Genomic DNA, 21,248 nt, shown 5'->3' with positions numbered 1-21,248 from the left:
AAAGTATTATATGATTGCAATATAAATCTAGTTCTGTTTCCCAACTGATAACTTAGGATTTGGGTTTCCATGATGTATTAACTCACTTAGCACTTGTTCATCTGTTTTCCAGCTTCTAAAATATTCTCTTCTATTGTCTCCTCTCCAGTTCTCCCTTTTTATTTTTTTTATTTTTATTTATTTATGATAGTCAGAGAGAGAGAGAGAGAGAGAGAGAGAGAGAGAGAGAGGCAGAGACATAGGCAGAGGGAGAAGCAGGCTCCATGCACCGGGAGCCCGACGTGGGACTCGATCCCGGGTCTCCAGGATCACGCCCTGGGCCAAAGGCAGGCGCCAAACCGCTGCGCCACCCAGGGATCCCCAGTTCTCCCTTTTTAGTTTAACCCACTGACTATGGGCAAGGAGATAAAGGTATATATGCATCTTTCCTAGGATAGATTTCCTAATGTTTTAAGTCAAATGAAACTAACTGACAACTTTCACAAAAGGAGAAAACTTCACTTCACGAAAATGGGTTTATTTTTAAGTTTCAAGAATCATCACCCAACCCTGTCTCCTGCCCTCAATATATTATTATTTTAAAGACCACCTTAATTTCTGGATGAACTTCAACTAATAATGGCTTCTTGGCCTCTTGGTTCCTTATGATCAGTTTATACTTGATCTTTCTCTTTTTTAAGTCACTTTAATCCTCTTTAATCCACACTACATTTTTAAAAGAAATACATTTTTAAAAGAAATAACTGTTGGATAATATATATTCTTGGGGGACCAAGAGAACATAGCATTCTTTATCAGCCATGGTTTCCTTCCTTTAGTGGAGAAACAACAAAGGTCAGCATACACACCACTTACTCCAAAGAAGCTCAACAGCAATACCAGTGAATTCACTACATGATAAGTTTTAAGCAGGTAATTTTAAATCTAAAGCTTTGTTGCTTTACTTAAGAGAGAGGGTACCACTGTACAGCCAAACGAAAAAATAAGAATTTAAAAAAATGTGAGAAATGTTACCTCTGTACAAATAATGTACAAATAATTTTAAAAACTTAATAAGAGTGCTGGTATCCTTGTAAACTATACTGGGAAATAAATAGCCTTCAAGGGTCCCTAGGAATTCAGAGCAAAAAGTCTGCAAAATATACATTTAGATATGTTTTAAATGGTAATTGATTTTCTGATGATAGTGACAAAAATCAGCCTGTTAGGAGAAAGTATTTGCCAAAAACAAAGACCTTTCATAACTCAACATTAAGAAGACAAACAGAAACAAAGATTTGAACTGACATATCACCAAAGAGATACAAATAAAAAGCAGAGAAAAAGATGCAAAACATTATTAGTCATTATGGAAATGTAAGCTGAAACAACAAAGATCACTACAAAGCTACTAGAGTGGTAAAAAAAAAAAAAAAAGTCCTGACAAAAATGATGAACTGGAATTCTCATACATTATTGGTAGGAAAATAAAATGGTATTGCCACTTTGGAAAAGAATTTGGCAGTTTCCTATAAAGTTAAACATACAATTTACTGTATGACCCAGCAATCTCATTCCTAGTTATCTACCCAGGAGAAATAAAAGCACAAGTTTACACAAACAGCTGCACATGAATATTTACAGCAACCTTACTAATGGTAGCCTAAATCTGGATACAAACACATACCTCTCAATGGTGAAGGATAAACAACTGTGTGCATCTATACAAGGGAATTAAACTCAGTAATCAAAGGAACAAGTTAGGGATAAATGCAACATGGATGGCTCTAAATAACATTATGCTGCATGAAAAGCCAAACACAAAAAGCTTCACACTGTATGACTCCATTTATATAACATTCTGGGAAACGCAAAACTACAAGAACAGTTTCCACAGGTCAAGGATGAAGAGGTAATTGACTACAAAGAGGCAGGAGAGAACCTTCTGGGGTAATATAAACTGTCTATATCCTGATTGTGGTAGCAATTACATCATTGTATACATTTATGAAAGCTATAACTATACACTTAAAAGGGGTGAATTTTACTGGACGTAAATTATATCTATATAAATCTGAGTTTTAAGAAGGTATGACATGACTTTTAAAAAAATAGATTATATTTATTTATTCATGAGAGACACAAAGAGATAGAGGCAGAGACATTAGGCAAAGGGAGAAGCAGGCTCCATGCAAGGAGCCCGATAGGGGACTCGATCCCGGGACTCTGGGATCACGCCCTGAGCCGAAGACAGATGCTCATCCACTGAGCCACCAGGGCATCCCATAAGTTATTCTGTTTAACACACATAAGTAATTCATACTTCAAGACATCCCCCATTGTTAACCAGTTAAGGAAGGTGAAACTCAGAGAAAGTTAGTAATCTAGCCAAAGGTACCTCTGGTGGTAGAGTCTAGATGCCCAGGGTTGACTTCAGAGCCCATGTATGAAATGTTAAGCATTTTGGAAATTAAGATATAATGCTAAATAAAAATACTAAATAAAAACTAGTGTATGTGAAGCTTAAAAGACCTTCAGGAAAACTAAGAAAATAAGCCTCTTGCTAACTGTTTTAAGCAGGCAAATCTAGAAAATTATGTATATTTCTTACTTTATGAAAACTTCAATGCTAAAATGCAGACTATATTTATTGGAGACTTAACAGAAGGCAATAATAGTAAATTACAAATCTTAAAGAATGGCTTCATAAATATTTAACAGGCATGTTCTTGCAAGTCTTACACAAAATAAAATGTATTATTTTTTTTTTCCTATGCTCAGTGACGTGTGATAACACCAGATGAGAATCAGGAGACTTGGGTTGTAGTCCTAACTCAGATATTTAGTGTTATGGGTTGAATTATGTGCTCAAAACGTATATATGCTGAAGACTTAATCCTGCATACCTCAGATTGTGACTTTATTTGGAAACAGGGAAACAGAGACGTAATTAGTTAGGATGAGGTCACACTGGAATAGAACAGACCCCTAATTCAATATGACTGGTGTCCTTACGAAAAATTCGGGAAATTCGGATATGAATATGCCCATGGAGAGAACGTTATGTGAACAAGAATGCAAACATCGGAGTAATCCATCTATAAGCACCAGAATGTCAGATTGCCGGCAGACCACCAAAAGCAACAGAAGGAACTAACCCTGATTACACCGTGATCTGACTTTTAGTCTCCAGATCTGAGACAATAAATTTTTGTTTAAGCCACCCAGTATATGGTACTTTGTTATGGTAAGCCTAGCAAACTAATTATATTCTGTAATTGTAGAGTTTTGAGTAAATTATTTCAACATTCTGGGTCCTACATTTCAACAAGTATCCTTTTTTATATTTTTCCACTTATAGAAACTTTTACCAAATATTTTAAATACTTATTATATTTGAATTATTTAAGTTATATTATTCGAGTTACATTCAAGGTATCTAAAGATAGAAGATAGTATTTACAAAAGAACTAACAGATACTAGTTTTTCAAAGCATAAATCTTAGTAGTCTAAGATTCTAATTTCTTCAGAAATTCATTGGCAAATGCTCCTCAAATGAGAATTATCAACTAGTACCTATCTAATGCTTTTTTACTTGTTGCATATACCTTCCTCTTTCTGCCAGTTCAATATAGCAAAATCATGTACTTGATAAAAGGACAACTCCTTAAATTTCTCATTAGAGTTCCTTGTATAATGATTATTTATGGCACACTACTCATTTGGGAGATATCCAATTTGCTGAACATTATTCTGTACCATAATTTCTTACTATAATTCCACCTTAAAAACCTTTTGGATCTGATTAGTCTTTATTTGGCACTTTAAAAATTTTTTGTTTGGTTTTATAGTTTTCTTTAGTTTTGAACACTTCTCTCCTTTGCTTTTACGATCTCTATTAGCTTCTTTAATTTTGCCAGGATCTTCCAACTTCTCCTTCAACCCCTACTTACCTAAGAGTAATTTTTAATTTTTAAAAATCTAACAACATTTTCATTACCTTGCAGTTTTCCTTCTGAAAATATTAAATCATGAAACTGGTGGATATATCTCCAAATAGCCAACCTACAAGAATAATAGGAATTCCATTCATTTGGTAATTAAAGAAGTCCTACAGTTTCAGGTACACAAAGCCAGATACCTAAGGTGAGCTAGGACTACAGACACTTGGCAAACCAATTCAAAAGACATTACTACTTTCATTGTACCAAATACCTCTACCTACCTAATTCCCAAAACATCTTAGCTCAGTAAATGCAAAGAAACCACTTCTTTTATCTTCATGAAAAGATCATGAAATGTTCGTTGATGAAATATTAGTAATATAATTTTAAACATGCTACAAAGAAAAGGAATACACAAACCAAGTTAACAGAAGACCGGGCAAAAACAATCTCAAATACATGCAGGAAAGCAATATATAATGAAGATGGCATTTGAAGCCAATAGAGAAAAGCTAAATTATTTAATTAATGGCTACAGAATACACAGTCATTTGATAAACAATAAAAAGCTAAATTCCCACATCACTTCTTAGACTAACTCCTACAGGAATAAGAATTACATGTAAATTTTAGATGAAAACATAGCTATTATAGTTTTTGAAGTGGGAAATAGTATCTAAACATAACTAAATGCAGAAGCCAGAAAGGAAAAGGTCAATAAGAGTATACAAAAATTTGGAGATCCCTGGGTGGCTCAGCGGTTTGGGGCCTGCCTTTGGCCCAGGGCGTGATCCTGGGGACCCCGGACTGAGTCCCGCATCAGGCTCCCTGCATGGAGCCTGCTTCTCCCTCTACCTGTGTCTCTGCCTCTGCCTCTCTCTCTCTCTCATGAATGAATAAATAAATAAATAAATGAAAATAACATAACAGTACTCTAGGAATACTATTTAGTAAACAATAAAAATTTCATTCACCCCATTTTCACATCAACCAACAACATATTTTCAAGAGTCAAACATAGTAACTAAAAAGCATCTGACGATATGCAAAAGGAAGGAAATGAAGAATCAAAGACAGACACTTCAAGATTATAAAACATGTTCCTATTCACTATTCTGTCCTCTAGCATAATGATCTATCTCAAGGGAAATAAAACCCCCAAATACAAAACTATACACAAATTCAAGATGCACCATAATGTACAATATACAAGTCAAAAAAAATACTGAGCTTTTATGTTCAAACTTTCTTTAAAATTTTTTTAAATTAATATTTATTTAAAACTGATCTCAAAAATAGAGAGTAGAAGTTTCATTCTTAACACTTACAAACAATTCCTCTGCAAGTTTTTCCAACTCAATATTCAACTATGTGTTTTTCCAAACTCTGAATATACATAAGGGGCAGAATGTACGAAAAAAAAAAAAAGGAAAATACGGTAAGATTTTCCTCAAATGTGTAACATAAACCTATGTAACTCAGATTAAGAAATCAACACAGATTTAAAGTATACTTTTTACTTTTACAAGCAATATAATTTCTTTCGTAATGTGAATTCTCTATGACTGCATCAGTAAAATCTATGATTAGGTTTTAACATACCCATTTCCAGATTTTCAGTACAAGAGCACCCTTAATTGACCTCCATTTAACTGACCTGCTTTAGCCAACACCTTTTTTGTTCTTTCATTAAATATGCCATGGCACACTGAGTACTCTCAACTTGCATGCTATTTTTAGTATATTTAGCCACTTCTGATCCCACAGGTTATGTTTAACAAATCAGTTGGTGGTTCCCAACCCTGTTTATGCCAGTTTACCCGTGGCGGTCTTTACATAATTAATATTACGTACATCTACAGAATACAAGTGCAAAAAGGATTGTTTCTATGTAAACTAAACTGAATGCAAACTAAGTAGAATGACTCAATAAAAGTGAGTCATTCTTTAAAAAGGTATTGAATTAGACAAAGGTGAAACATCTGTAAAATATTAAGGAAAACATAAAAAAGTCAGAAAAACCTATACTTAGGGTTTTTCAAAACTATCTTTAGCTTTTATTCCACTTTAGAGAAATCAAAACTGGAAACTGCAAATCATGCATCATGGACATAGTTTACAAGAACAACTTCTCTCAATTGCACGTTCAAAGAGATGGTGTTAGCATTACATCAAAAAGTTGGCAATGAATACAGATTTATATATTTTAAGTTAAAGTTTTTAAATGTTAAGATACATTTTTTTTAGTTTTCTGCTTTTTCAGTAACCTGCCAAATAACTGTCCTGATCTCATCAGATATGAAGTCTTCAAATACCTTTTTTCTCTGAATCTATTAAGAGCTTACTTACTATAACTAGATAAATACTGTCTTTATAAAATAATATCTAGCAATAAACACTCTAAAATAGCTTTAGGGAAAGAAATACTGGACTCTATACTGCACAAAGGCAAAGATCTTTATCTCTCTTATTCACAGATCTATCCCAAGTTCCTAGTACATAGCTGATGCTCAATAAATACTTGTTGAAGGAAGAAGAGGAACTTACTGTGATGACAGCCTTGCTAAGACAGATGGATCCTCTGCAGCCATACTCTGTCTCGTCTTCAGATTTGTAGTAACTCAGAGTATTATTTTTTAAAACTACCCAACGGTCCTGCCACCCATGAATGTAGTTTGTCCACTGGAGGTAAGGGGGGGGGGGGTGGCGGGGAGGGAAAAGGAAAACAAAATATAAAAGTCAGTATTTTAGAAATCCAAACTTTCTGAAACAGCTATCAATCTAATTTTAAAACCAAAATGTGGAAAGTTCTGACTTAATTATAAACAGTAAAAATGATTATAAAAAATGAGAAGCTGAGATTTTCTAGATTGTATAATTTTCAGTTTTTACAAAATAATACATTTTCTTCCCTTTAACAATTGAGGAATAAAACAGGAGCAGATTTCAGTTAAAAATTCTGCTTTTTTTGTGTGTGTGTTCACTCTTTTCTCACCAACTTCATGACCCTTAGATTGTTTTGGTCCCTGCCATAATTAACATATTCAATAGGAAAGTAAGTTTGCTTATATAGCCTCTCATTCTCTAAGGCAGGTATTGCATAAAGCTTTGAAAACATAAGAAGTATGAAGCTAATCATGGCAAAATTTTACTTTTAAGTTGTTCCTATATGAACACGTATTTTTAACTACATCCAAGCAAAAGTACTAGACCCTTAATGTTTAATAAGTCTACATCAACTTTACTTTTTACTCCTCAGAACTCAATACTACAAAAACAAACAAACAAAAAAAACAAAAACAAAAAAGAACTCAATACTACATATTTAAAAGTTAATTCATTTTCCAAGTTTCTTTTAAGATCTATTTTTTAAATCCAACAGTAACTACATAACTATAAAAAAAAATGGTTTTCAAAAACATACTTGGATTATCGGTTTCCAGTGCCTATAAATGGTTTCTGTGTTGCTGAAGTCTTGTTACACGTTGCAGATCACAATCAATTAACTTGCAAAGGCAGAAATGTAACCTCTATTGGAATTTTTGATTTCGCATATTTTTATGCTCTTGGGGTTTTATGTATGTATAGACAATTCCAAAAACTATCTAATTCCAACATTATCTGCCAAAAACTAATTCAAAATGGATTTTCAAAAATATACTGCACTGGCTCATGCTCTGTACCCATTGAGAAATCTTTACTTTTCTATTCCCTACTCAGCACGTTTAAGACAGTTCAGCTCTTAAATCTTCAAAGACCCATCATTATAACCCCTCCCTGAGAGCTCATCCATGCTGGCAATTTAACTTTCTTTTCTAAGAGCTCACTAATCACCATTTTCTTCTTTCTTTTCTTCCTTCCTTCCTTTCTTTCTTTCTTTCACAAGATTTTATTTATTTATTTGAGAGAAAGATACAGAGATATTGACTGAGAGAGCACAAGAGTAGGGGAGAGGGAGAAACAGGCTCCCCACTGGGCAGGGAGGCCAATGTGGGGCTCCACCCCAGGACCGGGGCTCCATCCCAGGACACCGGGGTTCATGACCGGAGCCGAAGGCAGAGGCTCGACTGAGCACCCAGGCGCCCCCATTTCCTTATTTCTAACTCCCTTAACTTACCACCACTTACACCTTGACTCAAACAATGATGGTTACATACAAAACTGAATTCATCTCCTCCTCTAAGGTGTACTTGGCTCCCTATGTTCCTATTTCTTTTGCTATACTGGTATTTCTGCAGTCATTCAGATTCAGACCTGGCTGAGTGTTCCTGTATTGTATGGACAGAGTAGTTAGTGCATACAAAATCAGGTAAGTCTCTCAAAAACATCAAACCATCCTTCACACGAGAAAACGCCATTAGTTGTGTAACGAGTTTTGACAAGTTAACTTTTCCAAGCTTTACTTTCTTTGCTTGTCATTTGAATGGCTGAAAAACAATCATGAATACTTCTACTATATTTATAAAAGATACTGTTCCTTTCAATCTTTATAGCCTGTCATCAACTCCTATTCATCTTTCCTTCATATTAAGCCCTTAAATTTGACTGTTCTCTATTTTCAATTAATCCAATCAAATTATCAGGTTACTAGACTACTGAGAAGGCTTAACCACCTTACCTCTAGTATCTTCTGCATTTTCTTTCATAATTTACATAATCTTATTTACTTATTAAGCACATTGGCTTACTTATCTTACATAGTAATCTCACTGAATCTCTAGCTCCAAAATTTACACGGACAATTCCTCATTGCCTGTAACACAAACTTCTCGGATCTCCAGATCTTAATCCTATCTCATTTCCAATTACTGCCCCTCAGAGGACTAGTAACTGTGTGACTGTGGTCAAGTGACTTATTCTCTGTTTCTCTGTCAAACTCCAACTTTTAAAGTTGTCAAGATTAAAAAAGGATAGATTTAGAAGACTGCCAGGCACATAGTATTTTCTCAGTTGAGGACAGAGTTATGCAGAACCAATGAAGTTTAACCTTCAGTTGCAGTTCACTAGAACAGACCTCTTGCAAAGTGATAGAATGGGTACCGACAATTGTGTCTATAATTTTATATATATTTTTAAAGATTTTATTTATTCATGAGAGACAGAGAGAGAGAGAAAGAGAGATAGAGGCAGAGACACAGGTAGAGGGAGAAGCAGGCTCCATGTAGGGAGCCCGATGCGAGACCTGATCCCGGGACCCCAGGATCACTCCCTGAGCCGAAAGGGAGGCAGGCACTCAACTGCTGAGCCACCCAGGCGTTCCCATATTTTTTTCTTATAGAGGACCCAATAAGTTACATAAACTTCCAGACCTTTATTCAGTAAATGTTAGCTTCTCCTAGAAGGCAGATTTTTGCCTTTCTCATAACATTCCCTCTATTCCCTCTATCTAACAGAGATAAAGCAATATGCTAAACACAGAAGCAGAATCAAAGATTTCTGTTCCCAATAGTCCAGCAAGCATAATTTCAAAAGGAAAACAATACATTTAGAGTAAGATTCAGAACAAGTTACGAATAAAATACTATGGGAACTTAAAGGAAGGCACTATGGAATGATTGGCAAAATAAGAAAAGGCTTCACAGTAAGAATAGTGTTTTAAACAAGCTTTAAAGATGGGGGCACCTGGGTGGCTCAGTTTGTTAAGCAGCTGCCTTAGGCTCAGGTCATGATTCCAGGATCCTGGGATGGAACATCATGTCAGGCTCCCTGCTCAGTGGGGAGTTTGCTTCTCCCTCTCCCTCTGCCACTCCCCCTGCTCATGCGGTCTCTCTCGCTCTCTCAAATAAATATATAATACCTTAAAAAAAAAAAAAAAGAACTCTAAAGACAGAATTTCAGCTAACAGGTGTGCGGAGAAATACAAGATAAGGTAAACCTTGAAGGATGGAGAGAATCCACAAGAAACTTGTTGAGATTTATTTTATCCAGATTTAGTTGTTCTCAAGTCCCACCAAGGCATGACTCTCTTCCCATCAATATCCATCCTGATATTTGTTATCAATCACCTAGAATTATTGTCTATCCAGAATTTGTGGAACTTCCATGCTTAAGAAGTGATTCCACAGAAAATATGCTTCATAGGTATTTCCATGTATTTTAAATTACCATATAGGAAAAAACAACTTTCCTTTTTTTGGACCGGTATATTTCTAGTAAGTTTATCACCTCCCCCCATTCCAAATTCAGTCCGTTTTGGACGGGCAGAAACAAAACACATTAGTACTGAGACTTATCTACATTACTCAATTGAAGAAAAAGAACAGAGGCTGAGTTTTAACTCTTGTATAAATTACCAGGTGAATACAAACAGATCAAAATATATATGTACTTTAAATTTTAAAACATGGATTCAATATAAAATATTCTTGATTAAAAAGCTTCCAGAAATCATTATGTATAACAATGCACTGTTATATTTCAGGGGAATTTCCTTCATTGCTGTTAACAAAATACCAAAAACTATTCCTGTTAATTCTATGTATGCAGCAACATAAAAGTTATTCAACCATCATAGAATCGATCAAAAAGTACATTTCTTGACATTTAAATATCAAGGAGATGATTTTCCATACTTTGTCATAGAACATTGTCTCTACTATACTGCTCTGCAAACCATGAATACTCAGGGCACTGAGGACTCTTTCCACTAGTCACTCCTCAACCCTCCAAAATAGTAATATCAAGTAGGTCAAAAGGTCAGCCTATTTTGTAAAATACTCAGCACCACCAGAATACTAATTTGTATGTTTACTTCTCATTTAATGAGAAAAGTGATCAGTCTATCAGAATTAAGAAGAACACACTTGAAATTCCACCTGAAAACGTATACCTACGACACAAAGTGTTCAACACAGACTCCAAAACTACAAGACACATTTAATCTAAAGGAACCCGAGGGAGCTTCGACCTTCGCTTTACGGAAAGCCTTTCACTGAAATTCCAATGATCCCAGTATCAACACACATCATGATTCTTCTGTGTAAATAAACGTTAACACTCGCAGGTCTTGGTTGTGGCACTTATGTTTTACCTAACGCCTTTCTCACCAGCCTTGAATAGATAACAGGAAAACCTAATATGAAACAACTCCACAATAAAGATCCAAATGCTTAGCCAAAGTACATGTACTGGAAGCAGGGTGGTTTCTTAATAGCCAGTGGCTGCACATGATCTCGAATCTTATGACCAGCTTGCTGAAGGACTGGCCATTTCTAAAATTTTAACAGAAAGGAACAAGGAAGTAAAAAAGGAGAATGTGGAATCCTCTCTTAGCTAAAACTCTAAACGAACAAACAAGCCCCAAACCATGTACTATCAAAAGAAATAAATCACCCATCTTCTCTTAAAAAAGGGCCTCATCCATTTTAACTAATTAGCCTTCACAGCCAGTCCTACAACTATGTGCTTTGCTAAAATTTTGAAAAAGGGTGTTTTCTTTAAACCTTCAGGAAAGGTAAGAAGGGTTTTCCTCACTCTGGCCCTGTGACGGCAAGAATATTTTATTATTAACAGCGCTCTTCTTCCTGGACTAAAGGTCAGCCTCTGCTCCGATCTGTTCCTGTTACCGTGTGTTTCTTGCACCCGTCACGTGACAAGCCAACAGCTCTCTTTTGAACTGGGGGAAAGACTGCGGAGAGCAGCACCGAAGTGTCCCTGAGACCCCTCCCCACCGCCGGCGGGCAAGCTCCCACAGCTCTGCCGCCCAGCCCGGTTCCCGCGCCCGACGGACGTGCCGAGTCCAGCTCCTGAGCCGAAGCCTCCCTAGCGCTCGCCGCCGCCACCGAGCCCCTCCTCCGCGCACCCGCACCCCCGCACCCCGGGGCAGCCCGGCCCCACCCCACCCCACGCCCTCGGCGCGGCGCCGCGCCTCGCCTCGCCTCGCCTCGCCTCGCGGCAGGTGAGGGCTGAGCCGCTGGCCCCCGGTCCTCACGGGCGGCTCACCTTGCTGAGGACTCCGCAGCGCTCCACGGGCGGCCCGGACTCCGTCTCCGGATCCTCCTCCGAGCCCGACGAGTTCCAGCTCTGGTTATCCGACATGGAGGCGCGACAGCCGAGCGGGAGACCAGCCCCCGCTCCCCGAGCCGCGCCGGAGGAAGCGCCCAGGAGCCGGGGTGAGGGCCCGGGGGGCGGGGAAGGGAGGAGTGCCCGCTCCGGCGCGGGGGGGGGCCGCAGGGGGCACGAAGTCCGGCCGCCGCGCCGCCGCCGCCGCGCCTGACACCGAGCGGACCGGGGAAGGAGGACGAGCGGCGAGGGAAGCCTGCCCTTCCAGCCGTCGGCCGCCGCCGTGGCCCCTGCGCTGCGCCCGGCGCCACCACCCGAACGCAGCCCCTTCGGTGCCGGCCTCCAACAGAAAAGGAACAGGAAAGACGGGAAGAGAAAGCCCAGCCAGAGCCCCGCTCCACTCACACCTCCGCTGCGGCCGCCATCTTCCTGCCTGGCCCACTATTTACCCACCCCTCCCCTGTCCCCTCCCCTCCGTCCTCCCCTGCTCCCCCGCCCCGTCCCCCTCCCCCGCCCCCTCCGACGTCTGACGGAGCACGCCGAGGGCCGGCGGTCCCCTCCCGCACCCTACCTCGGGTCCCCCCCGGGTACGCAGGGCGGAGAGGCGGGCGGAGCGGACAAGGGAGGAGGGACGGGGCCCCCGCCCCGCTGCATTCTGGGAGGGGCGCTGCTGCGTCGGGCGCGCGGCCTTCTGGGAGTTGTAGTCGCGATCCTGAGGCCACCGGTGAGTGTTGGCGCCCCGAAGGCTGTCGCCTGGGGGACCGGTCCAGTGGCGGGTGGGCTTCGTCTACCGGTTGTATGATCCTTCCCCGCGGCCGCGCTTCTTGTCTCTTCCTGGCGTGTTTATGACGAAGCTGCGCCGGCTGGGGGGGGACCCGGGCTCGCCCTCCGCGGCCGCCTGCTAAGGCCCGGGAACGCCGCGCGGCTTCCGGGGGTGCGGGCGGGCTCCGCCGCGCCGGGCGGATCTGCGACCTCGCTGGTGACCCGGCCGCCCCCCGCCGAAGGTCTCCTATCTCGCGCCTCACACTCGGTGCGTGCCGCGCTTCACCGGGGCAAGCGCTTTGCATTTGTTAGATTCCGAGCGTTCATTTTGTGGAGAGTAATTTTGAAGATATCAGAGAATAAACGACGTTTGAAGAGTTTTTAAAGTAAAGTGAGAATGTGAAATGGTAGTCTGGGGTTTGCTTCACGTTGTGGGCCAAAACGCCCCCGAAGCCCGGTCGCCAACTCCACGGACGTCGTCGCTCTGAGGGCGGCCGGGCCGCGGGGCGAGCCTGAGGTGCCGAGCGACCCGAGAAGAGATGAGGCGATGGGTGCAAGGCCCAGTAGTCGGTGCGTAAACGATAGGGACGATTTTTATTGTGAGGCCTGTAATTTTGTGACTTCAGTTTTTGTTTGCTTCTTTCACCTATTGTCGATTTCCTAATAATCGCCAACCACAAAATTCGTTATTAAACGTGAGAAGCAGTACCCGCATCCTGCAGTGGCTGGAAAACGACTGAAATTTTTGAGAATGGAGAAGGCAAAGTGGCCAGAAGTGTGACTCCTAGCGACAGAGGCCGCCCTAACTGGGATCCAGGAAAAACAGGAATGAGAAGTGCCTGTGATTGATGTCCTTTCGTTCCCCTAGATCGAGGCTTAGAGATGCTGAATCCGCCGTAAATAAGTTACAGATCACTTTCCCGTTGTGAAATCAAGTAGTAATTCATAATTGAAAGTCATTCAGGTGAATAAAACCTTGAAATAATGCTTTTGAAAATACTTTGACAGCATGTTAACACCTAACCCCAAGGTTGTCATTCAAAAGAGATAAAAGAAAAAAATCCACTTAGGATATTTTCCTTATTGAATTACTAAATTATGTCTTTAGAATTTTCAATACTGTAACAAGTTTTATTTTCCCTTTGATTACCTTATATGGTTAAATTTAATGTTTGATTCTTTGAGCTCTAGGTTTTAAAGGACATTAACCTTAAGGAAATGATTGTGAATTGTTGAGAAATCCACCTAATAATGCGATTTAGCATCCGGGGAGCATAGTATATGTTTATATCGAAAACGGACTTTCTGTTACCTTCTCTGCATTTCTAAGTTGTGTGTGGGTGCAGTCACCAGCACTTCTATCTCCGAGGTTTCCACTTTGTAGGAAATTGCTTACTTGTAGTGGTCTGTTTTTAACTAGGGTTGAGGGAGGAGGCATTCTGAGAAAGAAATCATTTAATATATATGAAAATCCCATGATAAATGTTTAAATGGATGCATTATTTTGTTCCACTACAATGTGAGTTCCATAGGGGCAAGAATTTTAAGTTTTTTTCATCCATTTTTTCCATTGCTTTTTTCTATCTTTAGTCCCTATGTGCTCAGTGCATAGGAAGCATTCGGTATCATTCATGTACTATAGTCTTTCAGTTAATAATTTAATAAATATACTCTATGCAGGTTACTATGCCAATTACTGGGTAATTTTAAGACAGTAAAAAGGGGGTGCAGGGGAGCTCTGCCTTGGAGGAGATTATAATAGAAAACAATGTAAGGAAGGTACACATGTAACTTTAATAGCTGAACTAGGGTTTGAAAGAAGGTAACCTTTATTCCTACCACCTGAAAGTGACAAAGCCTTTTCTCTTTACTCTGTTATCTAATCCTGGATCTTTGTAGGCCACTTGCCCCAGGTCTTTTTTTTTTTTTTTTAAGATTATTTATTTATTCATTCATTCATGATAGACACAGAGAGAGAGAGGTAGAGACACAGGCAGAGGGAGAAGCAGGCTCCACGCTGGGAGCCCGATGCGGGACTCCAGGATGGCGCCCTGGGCCAAAGGCAGGCGCCAAACCGCTGAGCCACCCAGGGATCCCCACCCCAGGTCTTCTTAGTTAAAACAATGGCTTTGGGGATTTTTTTAAAAAGAGGACTGTCCTTGTTTGCTGATCTCTTTCCACCAAGTTATCATATAAACTATTCAAAATAATATAAAATGATCGTTTTATATGACTTATCACTGTGTTTGTGACGTTCAGCATGTCATGAAAATGAAGTTCGGAAAAAAACGTAAAAGCTACTCTTCAGTCTCTTTGTCTTTTCCGATTTAACTGGTACTGCTTCCCCCTTTGGATGCATTTTCCACTCCCACCCCCACCCCCCACCCCCGTTTTGAATACTAATCAATCATATTATCTTCTCTCAATATTCCTGTGAGGCCTGTTCAAGAATTGCCACTATGGGGATTCATGTGAGTTCAGAGTGAGCAAGCAGATAATCCCTGGGTGTAAATCATAGCTGGCTTCATCCTTAATAATCCTATGAATTTGGATGTGTGTTTAATAAATACTAATTTAATAAATAGCATTATTAGTTTAGTCACTTTTTATTATATATATCCCAACTATTGTGCTGCCAAATGGATATTTGTGAATGGATATTTGCATAAGTATATAAAAATGGATATTCGTTTGTATAGTGGTGAGTGCATCTATGTCCATGTCTGAACATGTAAACAGTAGTTTCAGAAATGTAAAAGGCTACAAGAAACTTGCATGTTTTCATCTTTTGTGACATTACATAATTATTATAAAATATCCTTGCAGGTGTATTCACAAAAGTGGATATACTAAGTGTGTAAAGTGAATATAGGAATATTAGGCAGCCCCGGTGGCGCAGCGGTTTGGCGCCGCCTGCAGCCTGGGGTGTGATCCTGGAGACCCGGGATCGAGTCCCACATCGGGCTCCCTGCATGAAGCCTGCTTCTCCCTCTGCCTGTGTCTCTGCCTCTCTCTCTCTGTGTCTATGAATAAATAAATAAAACCTTTAAAAAAAAAAGAATATAGGAATATTGAGATGATTGCTCCCTTTAGTCTGTTAATCTTTTATGTTGGTACAAAAAAAGATTGTATTTTACCTATCTAGATCAACATCGGGCATGTGTATCTTCCAAATTAATGGTTTTCAGTTACACTTAGGTCTTAACACATATATTCATATGTAGTATAAGCAACCCAAGCATACTAGTCTATGAATAAACTTTATAGGCTTGTCATTTTTCTGAAAGAAAAAGGTTAGCAATTCAGCTAGCGAACTCGAGTTTATTCAAGAATGGCAATTCGGGACAAACCAACCATGGTGAACCATAGGCAAGTCCAGAGAACAGAAGAGAGCTTCCGTTTATAGAGGAAAAGAGGAAGTTGGGAGAGGTTATTTTGGACAAAAGTTCATTGGAGGTAAATGACAGCTGAAGTGGTGGTGGCTTCTCATTGGTTGTAAGCAAGGGCAGCTGGCTATTGGCACCAAAAAGCCATCTTCTTTCTTCCTGCTGGACTGTGCAAGCTAAGATGAGTGATAAGTTTGTGAGAGCCCTACTTTCATGGCTCTCCCACTCCAGTTTTACTTCAGGTTTCCCTAATATATTTTCACATTAACTTGCTTTGATAAAGATCTTTCTTTAAAGCGGTACTGATCAAGAGTGAGGTCATCTGTTTCTTATTAGAATCATTTTTGTCCCTTGGTGCCAGCCAGGACCTTTTCTGGGTGCCGTGTCCCACGTTGGACGGAAATGCACAGGTTGGAAACCATTGAGAGGATAGGATAGAAGACTCTTTAGGCATTTCCCATCAAAAGTTTATCTTACGATTTCAAGTGTTGGAGATCATCTTGAAATATTGTGCCAGTATTACCCTTTGGAGTACACCATTTCTACAAAGGTTTGATAGGCAACAGATACAAACCCTAAAAATTAGTATACAAAATAAGTGGAGAAGGATATTGACCCTGTTTGTGTAGTACTGCTAAACCAGGAGCCCAAGCCCAAAGATAACCAGCCTAAGAGATCAGAAGACCATAGATTGTCAGGTGGACAATCTGCAGGCGGAATTTGTTGTAGTCAATATAATTGTTCCCTAATTTTATAAATTTGGGGTTTTCTACTGCTTCAGAGGAAGCAGTTATCTATATGCAACAGGTGGTGTTTGCTATTGCATAAACATCTTGTTCAGCACATAGGTAATTAAGGGCTGTATGACTATCCAAAACTACTTTAGCCAGTGAGACAAGTGATCATTGTTGGACTGCTATTGCCTCGGTGCTGGAATCAGCGAGTTTTCCCAGTTCCAGAGAGTGTTTCCTAATCATCCCCTGGCATGAACACCCACCAATGGAATAAGTGCCCTTATGATGGAGACAAATCCAGAGTAATGTATACCTCCTGGGAGTTCCCATTTAAGTTGGCAATAAAGATTTGATGGGGAAGACCAATGGGAGGACTAATGAAAGGCTTCAGATTTATTGTGGATCCACGGGCCAAATTAGAAATCATAGTATGTCTTGGCCTCCAGCCTGCCAGCTGTATAAACACTCATTGGCCCATTGAATAGCGCACTTGCTGCACAGATAAAACCAGGTGGTGCACATAAGACTCCTGCAAGGGTTTGATTATTAATGGTGCTATTAGTTGGGATTATTCAATTGACCCTTTGAACCAAGTGACTGTGGTGTTTGGGGAATAATTAGGGAGAATTTATTCTGTTCTGTGGACTTTATTCTTGAAGAGTGTATAGAGGGGGCTTGTTTTGTTACAGTGACCTAAAGTAGTAGAGCAAAAAGGGAACCATATAGGTAGAATAAATATGGTTGGTTGCATTGAGAGTTATGGTAGGAGAGAGCTCAAAGTATAGGAAAACCTGGTTATAGAAGTTTGAATGTAAGAAATATCTGGAGGGATATGGGTATAGTTAGTGGTCACATTGGAGATGATGAAAAGGTTTGCTATGGGAAGACTAAAGGGTTGCAACTCCTGTAGACCGATCCAACAATCAATAAGGTTTTGTCAAAGGATTGGGAAATTCAAATGAGGATAGACAAGGAGAAAAATAAGAAAAAGCAGAAAGAAGAAAATATACAGGCCTGATCCTGTCATCTTAGGGAAGCTGTCTGCTTCAATGTCCTGTGCTCTATTTCCTGGAAATCTTTAATTTGAGGTCAGTAGTTGATAGGCAGTTCTAGTCAGGGTTTTGGAGCTTTCTTTAGATGAGACACATGAATCCAAGGAGTCAACTTTTGGACTTTAGTGACCCAAGGATTGTTCCATAACACTTGATGAGGGCCTCTCCAATGTGGTTGAAGAGAGTCTTTTTGGAGATATCTTTTCGAAGAAATGAAATCCCTAGGTTGCAGTGTGTAGTTTGAGGGCTTCATCTCCCAGGAGTGTGCTGTGAAAAGATTGGCCTACTAGGGGATCCCTGGGTGGCTCAGCAGTTTGGCACCTGCCTTTGGCCCAGGGCGCGATCCTGGAGTCCCGGGATCGAGTCCCGCGTCAGGCTCCCAGCATGGAGCCTGCTTCTCCCTCCTCCTGTATCTCTGCCTCTCTTTCTCTCTATGTCTATCATAAATAAATAAATAAATATTTAAAAAAAAAAAAAAAAAGATTGGCCTACTAGAGCATGATTATTTTTGAGGGATGTAATTAGGCCTTTGCAATACTGGAGTATATCTCTTTATTAGGTGCCGGTCAAAAGAAGTGGAAGCTAGAGGTATAGAACATCCAGTCATTCTCTCAAAGGTGAGGGACACCTGGGTGGCTCAGTGGTTGAGCGTCTGCCTTTGGCTCTGGGCATGATCCTGGAGCCCCAGATCGAGTCCCGTGTCTGGCTCCCTGCATAGAGCCTGCTTCTCCCTCTGCCTCTGTTTCTGCCTCTGTGTGTGTGTGTCTCTCTCATGAATAAATAAGTAAAATCTTTTTAAAAAGAAAGTTTAAAATTATCTCAAAGGAAAAAAAATAAATAAAATTATCTTGGGGATCCCTGGGTAGCTCAGCCGTTGAGCATCTGCCTTTGGTTCAGGGTGTGATCCTGGAGTTCTGGGATCGGGCTCCCTTCAAGGAGCCTGCTTCTCCCTCTGCCTGTGTCTCTGCCTCTCTGTGTGTGTCTCTCATGAATAAATAAGTAAAATCTTTAAAAATAAAAAAATAAAATTATCTCAAAGGTGACAGTATATGAATTCTAAAGGGGTGGATCTGAGATTTAGGACTGTCAGCGATACTTTTGGCCAAGAGTTTCCACAGATTTGCCAGTTGAGTTTTGATGATGCTGTTTGCTGGTTTGACTAGTTCTAAACACTGAGGATGGCAGTGGAAATGCTGTAGAACTGCCCAAACAGGACAGACTTGCTGTAATATTTAACCAGCAAAATGGGTTCCCCAGACACTATGGAGCTCAGGGTGGATTCTCCAGATAGGGATTTTTTTTTTCAATAGGATTTTAGCTATTGAAGAAGCAGTAGCTTGTCTATGTAAAAAGGCTTCAAACCAGTGGGAAAATATTACCAAGACATACTTGTGTTCATGAGATGGGGAGCTGAATAGAGACCATTTAGGAGACCTCAAATGGTCCTTTGGGCAATTTAAAGTGCCCAGGAGCAGTGTCAACAAATTTTTTGAATTGTATTTTTGGTGAGGACAATTTGCTATTGCTGGACAAAGGGGAAATCTTTCTTCCAACTGGACTATGCAAGCTTTGACAAGTAGTATGTGTATGATAGTCCTCCCTTCATGGCTTCCCAAGTTTGAATTAGGCTTCCTTAACACATTTTCACAGGACTTACCAGATTTTTTGAATAATAGGACAAACTTTTGCACTTAGAAAAAAAGACCAAAAACAGTCATAAAATCTAGTTAAATAAAATCTTTGTAGTTAATCTGATGAGATTATGTACATTCTTTACATATGAATGATCCCACAGCCAGACAGCTGCAAAATTTCTCTCTCCTTTTTGCATATGCTGGTACTATGTTCTTTCTCATTTCTCCCCTTCTCCTGCATTACTTTGTGTATTACTATTGTCTGTTAATATTTTGCCTTTTCTATTCCTTGTCTGCCATGGCAGTCATTTACAGCAGTGATGGGAGAAGCAGAGGAAGGAGTAGATGAGAAATAGTGAGAAGCTGGGAGAATAATAATTTGGAATGGAACCTCCCATCCTGTTTTAATTGACTCATAGGTGCAAAGAAGGGAAGCTTCTGCTATTCCTATTCTTAATTCTTACTTCAGCTCTGTTTCCTGCCTCAGTATCCCAAAAGCCTCTAATTCTTTCACATTTTTTCAGGCCCTGTGATTGCTCTTTGTTTTCTGGTCTCAAATCTAGGCTTGATGTCTTCTTCCTACATCTTAATCTCATATTTTTGTTTTCTGCCAAGGGGAGTAATTATGATTCTAAATGATGAGTGACATTGTTAGGTTAATCCTCTTACAGAGATGGATATTTAAGTAAGCACTGCCAATAATTATTTTCCTTTCTTTTTTCCTTCTTCTTTTTTCTAACCACCCACACTCCCATTTGTATCAAAACATTTTTATTAACATCAATTTTTATTATAGTGTGCTTATACCACTAGGTCTTATTCTGTTACTCTGATTCCTAAGGTGACTTTGCATATATGTCTTGGATTCCCTTGTGTATTGATTTTTAACATTTTTAACTCAAGGACAACTGGATGGGGTGGGGAGAGGGATTCATTGATACCTTAATGCACTGCGTGCAGTTACTTTTGTCTGTGTGTGATCAAGTCTTGTTTATTATTTTAATTATTTTTTTAAGATTTTATTTATTCATGAGAGAGAGAGAGGCAGAGACACAGGCAGAGGGAGAAGCAGGCTCCATTCAGGGAGCCCGGTGCGGGACTCAAACCGGGGTCTCCAGGATCACGCCCTGGGCCGAAGACAGGCACTCAACCGCTGAGCCACCCAGGGATCCCCCAAGTCTTGTTCATTTTAGAAGCATAAACAGTAGAACTAGGAAGGAGTGATGAAAATGAGAACCAGTCCCCCTGACGGAGCTGGATCCAGCACAGGCTCCCTGTGTGTGTGATCAAGGCCAACCCAGCGGCCTCCATCAGCCTTCGCCTGACGGGACAGTATGGGCAGAAGTGAATGTGCTATGAGGGTGGGGTAAAATTGGCTCTGGGTTTGCTCTGAACCAGGTGAAAAAGAAGTCCAGAGGTGCCACAACACCCTTGGTGGAGAGCACCCCAGGCTGGCTCTATCCACGCCTGACGCAAAGTCGTGCTCTGGAGGGGAAACCATGGTTCTTTCTGGTCACCAGGAAGGCCCCAGATGTTCAAAGCAAGCCACAGTGAGGGCTCTCCCACCCCCACCCCCACCCCCACCCCGGCCTGTGAGCACCACAGGGTGCATCCCATGCATCCGATGGAAAGTTCTAACATTTGGCAGTCAGACAGTGATTTCAGAAACAGAATTTCAAAGGGCATGTTTTATCTGGTTTCCTGTTGTATAGAAGAGAGGCAAGCCAGGCATGTTCCAAGCAGAAATATTCTTTG

General features: G+C 40.3%; 2 protein-coding genes across 12 annotated transcripts in view; one reads left to right on the top strand and one right to left on the bottom strand.

The window, feature by feature from the left end:
• Positions 1-12,001, bottom strand: part of CERT1 (ceramide transporter 1) — a 104,786-nt gene extending 92,785 nt beyond the window's left edge. For all 4 annotated transcript variants that reach the window (XM_025437437.3, XM_049108371.1, XM_049108370.1 and 1 more), the window contains exons 1-2: positions 11,866-12,001; positions 6,472-6,606 (exon numbers count right to left, since the gene is read on the bottom strand). In XM_025437437.3, the coding sequence (XP_025293222.1) occupies positions 6,472-6,606; positions 11,866-11,961 (231 nt within the window). In that variant the 5' untranslated portion in view covers positions 11,962-12,001. The remainder of the gene's footprint in view (positions 1-6,471; positions 6,607-11,865) is intronic.
• POLK (DNA polymerase kappa) overlaps positions 11,898-21,248 on the top strand; it is a 66,398-nt gene continuing 57,047 nt past the window's right edge. For 2 of the 8 annotated variants that reach the window (XM_025437436.3, XM_025437435.3), the window contains exon 1: positions 12,660-13,651. The gene's annotated coding sequence lies outside the window, so the exon portion shown is untranslated. The other 6 variants (XM_025437430.3, XM_025437431.3, XM_035714337.2 and 3 more) reach the window with 6 other exon arrangements.

This window comes from Canis lupus, chromosome 3 (genome assembly GCF_003254725.2).
Source record: "Canis lupus dingo isolate Sandy chromosome 3, ASM325472v2, whole genome shotgun sequence".
In the NCBI taxonomy this organism is placed as follows: domain Eukaryota; kingdom Metazoa; phylum Chordata; class Mammalia; order Carnivora; family Canidae; genus Canis; species Canis lupus.
This window is presented reverse-complemented; position numbering and strand designations above follow the sequence as displayed.